This window comes from Cariama cristata, unplaced genomic scaffold (assembly GCF_000690535.1).
Source record: "Cariama cristata isolate BGI_N322 unplaced genomic scaffold, ASM69053v1 scaffold11786, whole genome shotgun sequence".
NCBI classification, from domain to species: Eukaryota; Metazoa; Chordata; class Aves; order Cariamiformes; family Cariamidae; genus Cariama; species Cariama cristata.
The window spans coordinates 58,457-71,483 of NW_009620434.1; the positions used below are offsets into that span (position 1 = coordinate 58,457).

The following is a 13,027-nucleotide window of genomic DNA, read 5'->3' on the forward strand; positions in this document are numbered from 1 at the left end:
CTGCTACAGTTCCAATATATAGTATAAAAATTACAGGGATAGGGTTTAAACCTCAGTATATATACCCATTAATACACTGGAGAATGTCAGATGTAACAGTAATTTCCTACTTTTACAAAAAAAAGAAATATTTTTAGTTTGTTAGATGAGATAATGCAGCGTCCATAAGCATTCTCTTTTTCACGACAAATTGTTGCAACTTTCTAAGTGGTGCTCCAAAATGCCTTGAAAAATAAAGTAACTGCACAACATGCAAAAAAGTTCTGAAACTAGTATTAACACACCATAATTAAAAATAGAGAAAACTCATATCTGAACACTTTGCAAAACTTTGGCAGTGAGAATATATAAGAACATAGATCCAAAATGCTCTGGTTTAGAGAAAGTTTTTTGCAGATGTTGAACCAGAAAGTATCAGCTCTCTGTGCACATATTCATTAAGAAATTTTTTCTGATCAATGAATTGCCTTCAAAGCAGAACTTTCACAGAGTCAACTGCTGATATATGTCCTATCTGATCTTCTGCTCTTGACTGTATGCCACCAAGCTGACTTCCCAATAAACATTTTGCTGTTTTACTGTTAAACTGGACTTTCATTACAAATATATTAGTGCTGCTTTCTTTCATTGGGGTATTCACAATGCCGGGCAGACGCATGAACTGTGTTATGTTCAAATTCTAGGAACTTGCTAAAGCTTGTATTTCCTAAACTACTAAAATGAATTTATTTGCCTGAGCAAAAACCTCTCATATTCGACATTGTAGGGAGCAAAGAATAAAATCCTGCCTTCATAGAAGCCAAGGCTGGCAGGCCGAAGATTTCACCCCAATTACTTCATACAAGCTCAGAACAGCGTCACTTGGCCAGTCCTGTCACTTCAGCTGCAGGGTATGAAACAAGCAAAATACGGTGGTCACAATACATCATGCAAGAGTTAACTGAAACTGTTCAGGGCAAATTCCCCTCATGAAATATTTTGGTCTGTTTTTATTTTGAGCTGAGGACTACACTGAAGACCAAAGAGGGAGGCAAATATCTGATGTGATCCTGAAGTGCTGCGAATGTAAGAGCAGTTCTCACAGATTTTTGGCTGTCATATCCATTATCCTTTCTCAGACTCATCATTTTTGTAATGATCAAAACCAATTCTTCTGCTGCAGGTAAAATCCAAATATGTACACACACACACACACACACACACACAGACAGAAACAAACATCTTCTGGCAGGGAGATAAGGGAGTCCCTCCTTGGCGACTGCCCTCCCATTAAAACAGGCAGCATCACCAATTGGGAATCCATCTTCAAATCTGCCGTGATATAACTGCCAGAGAAAGACATAGCTGTAGCCCATCTCCAGGAATAGGGGAGAATCTGAATTCCAGAATCACTATGGAGCATGGCTTTTTGGCAATTCCTCTGCCTCACAGTCATTTATTGTTTTTCTTAATGAACCTACCTCATTAATGATGAGTCGGCTTGCCATCCGCATTCTGGTGCGTGGTCCAAACTTATTTGTAATCATAATCCGTAATCCAGCTTCAGGGAACCGGTATTTGGGGGGACTGGAGCAGATGATCTCATCCACCATCACAACACTGCTTTTGCCATACTGCTGCATCCCCTTCACTAATGATCACAATGGACAGAGTTATTTGTGGAAATGATCTTACTATGCTTCCCATCACCCAGAGTCATTCTTTTCAGGCTTAGGTGGGGGTAATATCAATCTGAATGCTTGAATTTACAAGTGACTTTCCTGTAATATTTCTGCAGCCTGGTGAATCTGCTCATCAGTTGTGCACTTTGTTTAGATCACATGCTGAAAAGGGATTTCACTCTGCTAAGGTAGCCACCATACCACCAGCACACTCTCAGATGAGTGGGAGCAGTTTTTACCCAGCCATTCATACTGTAGTACCAGTTTTCTTTGCTTACCACAGAATCAGTGAGGTTGGAAGAGACGTCTGGGATCATCGAGTCAAACCTTTGCCCTAACACCACCATGTCAACTAGACCATGGCACTAAGTGCCACGTCCAGTCTTTTCTTAAACACCTCCAGGGATGGTGACTCCATCACCTCCCTGGGGAGCCCATTCCAATGCCTAACAATCCTTTCTGTGAAGAAATGCCTCCTCATTTCTAGCCTGAACTTCCCCTGGCACAGTTTCAGACTACGCCTTCTTGTCCTGTCACTAGTTGCCTGCGAGAAGAGACCGACCACCACCACACTACAACCTCCTTTCAGGTAGTTGTAGAGAGTGATAAGGTCTCCCTTTTCTCCAGGCTAAACAACCCCAGCTCCCTCAGCCGCTCCCCATCAGACTTGTTCTCCAGGCCCTTCACCACCTTCGTTGCCCTTCTCTGGACTCGCTCCAGCACCTCAATGTCTGTCTTGAAGTGCAGGGCCCAGAACTGGACACAGCACTTCAGGTGCAGCCTCACCAGTGCCAAGTACAAAGGGATGATCACTTCCCTCATCCTGCTGGCCACACCATTTCTGATACAAGCCAGGACACTGTTGGCCTTCTTGGCCACCTGAGCACACTGCTGGCTTGTGTTCAGCCGGCTGTCAACCAACACCTCCAGGTCTTTTTCCGCTTGACCGCTGTCTAACCACTCCTCCCCCAGCCTGTAACGCTGCATGGGGGTTTTGTGGTCAAAGTGTAGGACCCAGTACTACTTCTTGTAGAAACTCATGCCGTTGGTCTTGGCCTATCAATCCAGCCTGTCCAGGTCCCTCTGCAGAGCCTTCCTACCCTCCAGGAGACCAATACTCCTACCCAACTTGGTGTCCTCTGCAAATTTACTGAGAGTGCCCTCAATTCCCACATCCAGATCATCTATAAAGATGTTGAACAGCATTGGCCCCAAAACTGAGCCCTGGGGAACACTGCTAGTAACTGGCCACCAACTGGATTTGGCTCCATTGACCACAACTTCCTGGGCCCGGCCATTCAGCCAGTTTTCTACCCATCGAAGAGTCCACTTATCTAAGCCACGAGCAGCCAATTTATTTAGAAGGATGCTGTGGGAGACCGTGTTAAAGGTCTTATTAAAGTCTAGGTAGGCTACATCCACAGCCTTTCCCTTATTTACTAAGCAGGTCACTTTGTCATAGAAGGAGATCAGAGATGTCTGGTATGTCAGGATACGTCTGATATGTCAGGAGATCTGATATGTCCCACTATGGTTTTGTAAGCCTTCTCTAAAAGCACCTGCACTGTGGCAGTGTAGACAGCACTCCTGGAACCTGTAAAGCTATCCCATTGGATCAAGGTGCTGTACATCCAGAAGTCTCTAATGCTGTGCTCACTCCTTTTGGAAATCTTCACTTTAACTTCACAGAATATTATCAATCTCTCTAACATGACAAGATTTGAAAAGATGAAAAACAATTGTCAAGAACAAATGTGTAAGTCAAGCTTTGTTAATATGAAGGAACTTGTACCAAGGTTAAACGTTTTGTTCTACCATGTTAAGAATACAAACAGAGAGTTAAAATTATATTGGGAATCAACACAAGTACAGGCAAGGACTTTCAGAGCTCAACAACAAACCAATATTCTCACAAATGCTATAGACTACACATAGCAAGCAGAGCAAGGCTCAGCAGACAGGAGACATACCCATGTGGTGTTAGAAAGCAGGGCAGGAAATATGCATATGACTGTAATAAATATTAATAATTACATGTAATAATATGTATGGGGAAAAAACCCAACAAAATTCTTTGCTGCTTGTTTTCTGCTTTGCTTAGCTTGGCTTCACCCTCCCACTCCCCTTTTGCATTATGTTACTTACATTAAGAAGAGGAAGAGAATTTAGGAAGTGGAAGTGAAAGACAATTATTAGTGCATGGTTCTGGTCAGGAAGCAAAGGAAATCTAAGAAAATATTCAACTCAAACAAAGGAATTAAAAAAGACCTGTTCTAAACACACAGAAATTATATTGATTTTTTTTGCATTGTTAGTGTTGAAATATTTTTGTTTTTCAGGAAGAAGACTGGAGCCATGCATGCATGTAAATCACACCATGCAATAAAGGCTTTGCTGTCTCAAGCATCTTCTGAAATATTTGAAGTTGAAGAAATATATCCTTCCATTATCATTCAGCAAGAAAAACTGGCAAGCCTCTAAAACATCAGTAAACAGCTATATCTTTACTCTTTAGCATTTGAGTGTCTTGCTTTGTTTCACTAAAATAAGATTTCAACGAGTACACTGGGGTCACCTGAAGTGTTATAAAGAGATCTTTGGTTGCACAAAGAAACATGCCCTACTCAAAGAATCCACTCTGTAGTCTTGTCTTGCAGCTTAATATCTCTAATGGAGAATAGAGCTAATAGTAATTTTGCATTTGGTAAACACAAAGGAGCAATTATCCACCCTCCGTCCTCAAATCTAAAACAAATTAACCTTGCTGAGTACTGCAGCTGATGATGCAAATAAGGAGCAGCACATCCATTCCAATTACTCTAACAGTTAAGAGTGCAGCAGCTTTTCTGTGAAGGAATACATAGGCCGACAAGCTTCCTAGGAGCCAGTCTTCACAAGAAGAGGACTCAACCACAGTACCTTAACATTTCCTTTAGTTAGGCAAAGAAAAAGAAGAGTTTGACAGCAATCCTGGTAAGGTAAAAAGGCCAGATATCTTTTTAACAGTCTGATCAGATTAACTGCTCTCAAGTGAGTTTTGCCAGTGAACTCTCCAAAATGCTTCTTTATCTTACAGTGTCATGAAAAACATGGAAATACTGAAGTTACTCTGGAACTGTTTCTCAGAGCACTAAGGAGACAGTGATCAAACATACTCAGCTTTGATGAAATACCATGACAAAAAATTCAGCACTGATGTAGAATACATGATTATAAATATACATATAGCTAACTGCAGCTGCTTTGACTTACTGCAGCACATTGCTCTTGTATTTTGTAACAGCTCTTCAGTCTCACCCCCTAGGCCCATAAACATACACACTTTGGCCCTGTATGGTAGAAACAGGCTCCACCTAAAAGTCGCAAAAGTGGTTTTCACAAATGTGAGACAGAGAAAAGCCTTTTTTGCTTCTCCTTTGTGATATTTCTTAGAAAACTATGTTCTGAGAACAGCTCTTCCTTTTAACAAACTATCTAAACTTCCTGCTCACTACTAAGAGTCATCACCAACAACTCTGTCAAAATCAACAGAAAGCTTCTCGCTGATTTTAGTTGACTCCTGATCAGGCCCTCAGGAACTCATTTTTCAAGTTTCCAGTTCTAGGCAGGAATCAAACCATGCCACCTGGTGGAAATTTGGGTCAATATAATAAAAGCCCAGGGCAGTGAGCCACATGTTTGTACTTTTAAAATAGGAGTATTATTCAAAGTACAAATATTTCATCTTTACCTGTGTGTGTAGAACTCGTCCTTGAAATCGAGTTTATCTTATCGTGAAAAGCTTTCCTTTTTCTTTCTGGAACTTGAGTAATGGAAGCTTTTATATTGTACCATTGGAAGCTCTTGAAAGTAATAAAACTTAAAAGCACAAAAGAAAGCTGTGCAGCATGTGAACCCCCCTTCTATCTGCACCTTGAGCAACAGACTAACCGTCCTTGGTAGGAAGAAAGTTCATCACCCAACACAATTGTTCTTTTTTGGGAAGTACTCAGACTTTCCTCCCGTGGAAAATCAGATGAAGGTTAGACCTACATCTTTGTGAAGCCAAGGGAGGTTTTTCAGTGGATCCTGAAACTTGCTAACCACTGGCTGGAGGTAAGGCATAGGCCAGCTCTAGTTCTCTCCCTGCTACTAGCAGTGCTCCTGTTTCTGAAAGGTGCTGCTGGGGAAGGTGCAGCTCAGCTTGTGAAGCCAGTCAAGCATCAACTAACAGCAAGTCACTGACAGGTCATGGCATATTTTGACTCAACAGGAGGGAGATGCACCAGGCAGCGACATGATGGGTTTTTAGGACAGTTTTTTAACGCATAAAGCACCCATCTACAAAGCAGCTAGGCTAACACTGCCATCCTCTCCCACTGCTCACCCCAAACCCTATCACCTCCTTAATCTCTTCTTTGCATCCTCTCTCATCCCAGCTGGTTTGCCTGTATTAACATCTACACTCTCACACTTGGAACAATGGTCCCTCCAACGCAGCATGTATTTGTGTAATGGGTGCTGGAGAAGGCAAAGGGAATTTGACTGAAACTGCAATTTCAGTGCACAGAAATTGGAGAAGAAATCTGCTGTGGACAGTTGTTAGTGGAGACACCATTCTCATGAGTCCAGGTTTTTATTAGCTTTCTTGCTCCTCTTCCTAAAGTCCTGCATGTTCTTTGCAAACATTAAATGCTCTTCACATTTCCTGAAGAGGAAATAGATGGACAGGCATGCACTCTGTGCTATCATCCCTTTACAACACAGTGGTTAGAGAGAAGAGCATGCAAGGAGATGACATCAAAACCCAACAAATGCCTCAGAAGTAAAACCCACTAATATCTGTGTTCTTTCACTGGACCACTCTTTTTCTATGTCTCCATCTGAAAACTAAGTAACAACTGCCCTAGGAGGTATCCTCTGAACCTTGTACGTACACACCTCTACCTCCAAGAGACAGACTTCACTATATCATAGTCAATGTTCACAAAAATTCATTTTGAAATGAGATCAAAGTATTTCAAAGACATCTTCATGTAATTATGCTACAATGTTCTCTGAGAAGTCATTTTAAATTTCTATTAAACTATTGTCTAAACACCATATCTGAGACCAGAGTATCAGTGTGCTGTCATTGCACAAACCTGTAGTAAGTGACAGGACCTACCTTGAAAAGATCCCAGCCTAAACACTAAAAGCAGAGAAGAGTGGGATTCTCTGTGTCTGCTCTAAATTCCTGTTTGCCACTATTTGTTATTACATGAGGATCTTTCCAAATGCTACCTACATTGCTGCTGAGCTCAGTCTCCTAGAATGGGAGATGTTTGCAAAGAACAAAGCAAGGATACCTCACTTACTAAGAGTAGCCCAAGAGCTCACTAAATTATATGGTTTGTGCTTTGAAAGTAGGAATGATTTTGCTCTACAGAGAAAAGAGGGAATGGAAGAGGAATAAGACAATGATAAAAACAGGCTTAAAAAAAAGTCAAAAACACAGGTATGTTTGCTTACCTTCAGTACTAGAAGCCAGGTATCATCTTTTTACTGTTTATGACAAAGACACAGACAGCAAAGAACCCACATTTCTCAATTTTACATATGTGCTTTGCAATGTATGCAGAGCTATTTAGGTGCGTGAAAGCCAGTCTTCTGAGGATCTGAACTCAACATATAATCCCTCTTGTGCACTGATCTGCCCATGGCCTTTCCTTCAACTTCTATGTCTAGATTCTAGCTCCAAACTAGTTTTTGAAGTGAAAATTACCTTCTTCCTGGAAAAAAAAAATTTCTTTTGCAGTGTTGTAGGTCATCACTGAACAGGAGATAAAAAGGGAACAAAATTGCCAATGTGCAAAGCAGCTTGTTTTCAGAACATAAAAAAAAATTTTCTGGTTGGGTTTTTTTCATCTGGCAGTCTGCTGAATTGTCAAGTTAACCCAATAAAAATTCCTGTTTATTATTGAATAGTAACACTATTTTGATCCCCATTGAAGGAATTAAAAGGATATCCTGTGAACTCCTCTTTTTCCAAGTCCTGTCTGCTCAGCCTTACCTTTCCATAGTAATGGAATAGATGGGTCATCACAACTAGAGGCATAACATTTATTACCATCTTCCAGCTCATTGTTGACTGTGTCACCATTTCCAACATTCTTGCTTTTAAGGGTGAAGAAATTTTGCATCTTCACATTGTACCTAAAAGTGCAAAGGAAAGGTCTGAAAAGGTTGGATTGTTGCATTTCTTTATCAAACTTTTAAGCGTCTGAGAATAACTTATGCTGGCAAGCAGTAAAGCTTAGATGCATGTTCTCTGACAACTAATAGGAAGTTAAGAGAAAGGACTATCCAGTTTAGTGGCAAGCTGATAGGAAAGGAAGGGGTGCACCTATCTCTTATGAGATACAGCAAACTGCAAAAAGACACTAGAGCAGATTTAGTGAAGGTAAAACACTGGAGCTGCAGATTTTGGAGCCAGGACATTCACTATACAACAGCTTCTTTCCTGCTGCATCAGCTTGCGATTCACCTCACTCTTTCTCTCAGTACTGTGTTCCCCATGGCAGGTGCTTAAGCATTTCTGGGACTGTTGACCATACCCTTCTAAAGAAAGAATGCATCTATTTTAGCACCAGGGTGGGATCTAAGAGGGCTGTCAATGAACTCTGATAAGACCTGATGTAGGAGAAAAGGGAGGCTGAAGTTCCAAAAGGGATGGTTTGTGAGGGGAGGGCACCAAGGGATAAGTCTAAGCAACTCGCAGTTGAAGGGTGGACTCACAGACCTTTGCAGTAACAGTCAGACCTCTGACTCTCCTGTCAGAGGCAGTGACACTATAGAAGAAGGATGTCAGTATACAATCTAGTATGAGACGGTCTGAAGATAAATACGTGCTTAGCAGTCCATCTAATGTTCCTTGACCTTGTTCTCCAGAGGTTACAAAATATGTGTAATAGCTGATACGCTGTGTGCTTACAATCCAGAGTACCCGGTGGATCCTTTCATCTATCTTTGTATAAATGACATCTTCTCACAACTGTTTCTGAAAGCCACTTTACCTCAGTGCACTATGAAAAGGATGCATGAAAATATTTGGTGTTGACTGAGCACAAATCTAGAGTGAAACTGATTAAGCACGAAAACGCAAGGGACCTTACACAGAAACATGACTGGCTGTATTGCCCTCGGCAGGAAGGCCAAGGACAAAACCACAACAAAAGAACGATGGTCAATTAACATCTAAAGGGCATACGGAGCAGAAAAGCACTTACTTCATGATAAGTATGTAGAATGAATACATAATGATGAGTACAAGGCTTTCCCACCTCAGAGACAAAAAAAAAAAAGTGTTAAAAGGCCATTCAAACAGCTGTATGCTTTACAAGTTTTATGTAGGAGTGTGCACTAAACATCTAGTACAAGTCACATTTGTGTACACAGGATTCACATCATTAAGATTAGATGATGTCTCAGCAGAATGGGGGGGAAGCAGACTCTCAAGTTCCAATAAACACGCAAATAAAATGTAATGCATATTATTTCAAAATGTGTTATGCAGACTGAAACCATAGCTACCCTCTGAAGATCATAATGCCAAGGCCTTTTGTCATTTCAGTTCTGAAGTACAGGCCAGGCACTCTGAGAGGACTATTTTAGAAGATGCTTATGATCTTCCACTAGGATCCCACCTTGGACTGTTCTTTGGGACACCTAGCATCCACATAAATGTTAACAGCCAGAATCAGAGCACCAGAACTTTGGTTACTCTCTCTGCACATGTGAGTCTTCAGGCATTACATACAGAATATTTATTTTGTTAATGTTTCCAGGTTCTCAAATTTTTTTAGTTTTCCCTGATCATCATAAAAGCCAAAGAAAACACATAGGATATCCTAGATGTCAAATCCTGCTCATACTCCCAGTATGTATGAATGAAAGCTAATTACACTGCAACTCTGTTTACTGATCAGTCTCATGGCAAAAATGGGACCATAGGGAATAATTTACATAACTTACCATTCTATTTTCTCATCATATATGAACTAGAAGTAGGAAAAAAAAAAGGAAACATGTAAATTGACCATTTCTCTGATCTATCTTGAAAAACAGTCAAATTATTTAATAAATATCAGTCATATCTAGCCAGAAGCCACTCGAGTTTGATATTTTCTAACCAGAACTTTCACTGTATGGATTGTGCCCCTCATAAAGCACAAACCTTGTCAACAACGCTTGGATCCCTCTCAGTGATTGTTAGAAATAGTATTTACTAAAACAGTGTGAGCATGTGAAAGACAGATATGCTGTGTCTGTGTAAATGACAACAAAGTCATGTATTCTAAAGAGACCTAGCTCTGAGTCCTTTTAACAGCTACACTAGTTTTAGCAGAAATAATTCCTGTAACCAAATGGCCAGATAGTGATCCATATTTACTACAAAACAAAGCGGATTCTTTCCCTCCTTGCCACCAGGCACAGTAAATGCGTACATTCAGGAACTACTACACTGCTGTAGATGAACAAAGTGTTATCTCACCTGTGCTCTATTTAGAAAAATTTACCCAGAATCTGGGAAATAAAATTACCGTGTAGAAGCAAGAAACAGTCACCTTCCTGACTTAAAATAGAAGTGCAGCTTAAACTTTTTTATCTCCACAACAAGCAGCTCCCTAGGTCAGAAGACAGGCTAACTGCACTGTGTAACAGTAGCCTGCTAGCCTGCAGAACTTTACAGACTGTGAGTACAGAATGAATGAATGGATATGATGGACGCATATTCTATGGGGCTGTACGAAGTTTTCATATCTGGACCATACTGCGGACCTGAGCCCTCACTTCCAGATGTCACTAGAACTAGCTAGGAAAGTAATTGTTTACCAGTATATATCAATGGTTAGCAGGCTGGTCCTCTAAAAATTAAAGCAGTGAAACACATTAATTAGTAAGATAACTACTTACAACAATAAGTATGATCACAGATATTGTGTAGTACACAGAGTCCCGGAACACAGCCCACTGGGTGAGACAAACCACCTGAAAAATATCACACCTTCAGCCAACAAAAATATGCAATTTTAAAGACAAACCAAAGGCCTCTATCTTGCAATCACTTAGGTGTATGAGCAGAACTATTATTAGCAACAATTCTGTAACCAATCGCAGTTTTATGCTAACAGGAAGACATATCAGTCTCTTAGACAATGGACGTATAATAACCACCAGTAATAAAAATCATATAGAAACTTCCATTAATGAAATACATTTCATACTAATGATATTTTAATTGGTCATAATTTCAATTGCAAGTACAATTCATTGTATTGCAGCAAATCAATGGTTCCCACTTCATTATACTTGTGGATATATCGGACTTAATACCTGGAAAAATATGATATACAGTCTAATCATCTACTGAGTAGATGGAGCAAATCTCATGCTTGTGTCCTAGATTCTTTGATCACCATCAGTACCAGGAAGGATTAGCAGATGCCACTGATCAGTTGACTGTGAACACAGTATTGTATGAAAAGGAACAAGTTTCCTCTGTATGCTGCACATTCAGAGTGCTGAAACTACAACTGAACTTTCTGGAAACATTTGCTATTTGTAAAGTATCTCACTAACCTGTCCTGCAAATATTCCACAGACACCAACAATGCAAAGGATGTTGAAAACTGCTGATCCGACAATGGTCCCTACTCCTACATCTCCGTGAGTGATAAATACACCTGCAGAGGGAGCAAAACATGCATTATTACCTCTGTCATTTCATTTTAGGTCACAGGCAATTAGAACACGCACTACCCGAGAACAACAGATTGTTTGAAAGTTTAACCAAAACATGTTTCATAATAAATGCTCACTTCTCTGCGGAATAGTTTCTGCTATTAGTCTAGGCAGCAGCTCCCTGGTTTTCATTTAACATCTCTACATACATATTTTTATTAAAAGTAAATGATTTCTTAGCTACTTAGCTCAACAGTAAGTCCTGTATTTCACAGTTTGGTTGTTAGTTGTGCAGTAATCCATGCAAATGAGTATAAAACATCTCCAGTCACATCAGAAGCACAGGTTTTATTTAAAACAGTATAATAAAGCACAGAAACTTTCCTCCCAGGTTAGAAATCCGATCTCTTTCACTAAAGGGAGCATTAAAGGCTTACACTCGCTACTTTTTAGTAAGTTGGATGTGAGGTTATAGTGCATTCCTTTAGACTGTATTTCCCTAAAGTCTGTAAAAATGTCAGTCAGGACAGTAGCAGAAAGCCTACTAAGATTTTACTAAAGACAGATTTATCAGATTTAAGCCACTGTTCTGCTAGAAAGCTACAATCTAGTTGCCATTACTGAAACTTGGTGGGACAAATTCCATGACTGGAGTGTGGCTGCCGATGGCTACAGGCTGCTCAGAAGGGACAGGCGAGGAAAGAGAGGCAGAGGGGTTGCCCTCTACATCAAGAAGTGGATAGATTGTGAAGAGCTCTCTCTGAAGAATACCCATGAGCAGGCTGAAAGCTTATGGGTAAGAATGAGAGATTGAGACAACAAAGGGAACCTTGTGGCTGGTGTCTACTACAGGCCACCCAATCAAGGGGAGCCTGTTGACGAAGTGTTCTTACTCCAGCTATAGGAGACATTGCACTTGCAGGCACTCATCCTGCTGGTGGACTTCCACACCCGACATCTGCTGGAAAAGTAGCACGGCAAGCTGCAGGCAATCCAGGAGACTCCCGGAGTGCATGGAGGATAACTTCTTAAGCCAGGTAACAGACACCCTACCAGAGGGGATGCAAAACTGGACCTATTGGTTACCAATGCATCTGAGCTAATCAGTGATGTCAAGATTGGAGGCAGCTTGGGCTGCAGAGATCATGCACTGCTGGAGTTTGCACTCCTGAGGGATGTGGGTCAAGCGAAGAATAAAGTCAGGACCCTGAATTTTAGAAAAGCAAACTTCTAGTTGTTCAGGCAGTTAGTCAATAGGACCCCCTGGAAAACTGCCCTCAGGGACAAGGGAGCAGAACAGAGCTGGCAGATGTTTAAGGATGCTTTCCGCAGAGCGCAAGAGCTCTTGATCTCCAAGTGGAAGAAATCAGGAAAGGAAGGCAAGAGGTGGCATGGATGAGTCAAGATCTGCTGGTCAAACTAAAGGGCAAGAAGGAAATGCACAGGCAGTGGAAGCAGGGACAGGTATCCTGGGAAGGGTATAGGGACACTGCCTGGTTGTGTAGGGATGGTGTCAGGAAGGCCAAGGCGCAGCTGGAGCTGAACTGGGCAAGAATCACAAAGAATAAAAAGAAGTGCTTCTTCAGGCATGTCAACCAGAAAAGAGGGCAAGAATCACAAAGAATAAAAAGAAGTGCTTCTTCAGGCATGTCAACCAGAAAAGA

The 13,027-nt window shown here is 41.0% G+C and overlaps 1 protein-coding gene across 1 annotated transcript in view; it reads right to left on the minus strand.

The window, feature by feature from the left end:
- Positions 1 to 11,365, minus strand: part of SLC24A4 (solute carrier family 24 (sodium/potassium/calcium exchanger), member 4) — a gene marked incomplete at its 5' end in the record, with an annotated part of 28,746 nt that extends 17,381 nt beyond the window's left edge. The window contains 6 exons of the mRNA XM_009701618.1: positions 1,461 to 1,630; positions 7,693 to 7,835; positions 8,909 to 8,962; positions 9,654 to 9,679; positions 10,596 to 10,670; positions 11,262 to 11,365. Coding sequence (XP_009699920.1) covers positions 1,461 to 1,630; positions 7,693 to 7,835; positions 8,909 to 8,962; positions 9,654 to 9,679; positions 10,596 to 10,670; positions 11,262 to 11,365 — 572 coding nt within the window. The remainder of the gene's footprint in view (positions 1 to 1,460; positions 1,631 to 7,692; positions 7,836 to 8,908; positions 8,963 to 9,653; positions 9,680 to 10,595; positions 10,671 to 11,261) is intronic.
- Between the last annotated feature and the right edge of the window lie 1,662 nt (positions 11,366 to 13,027).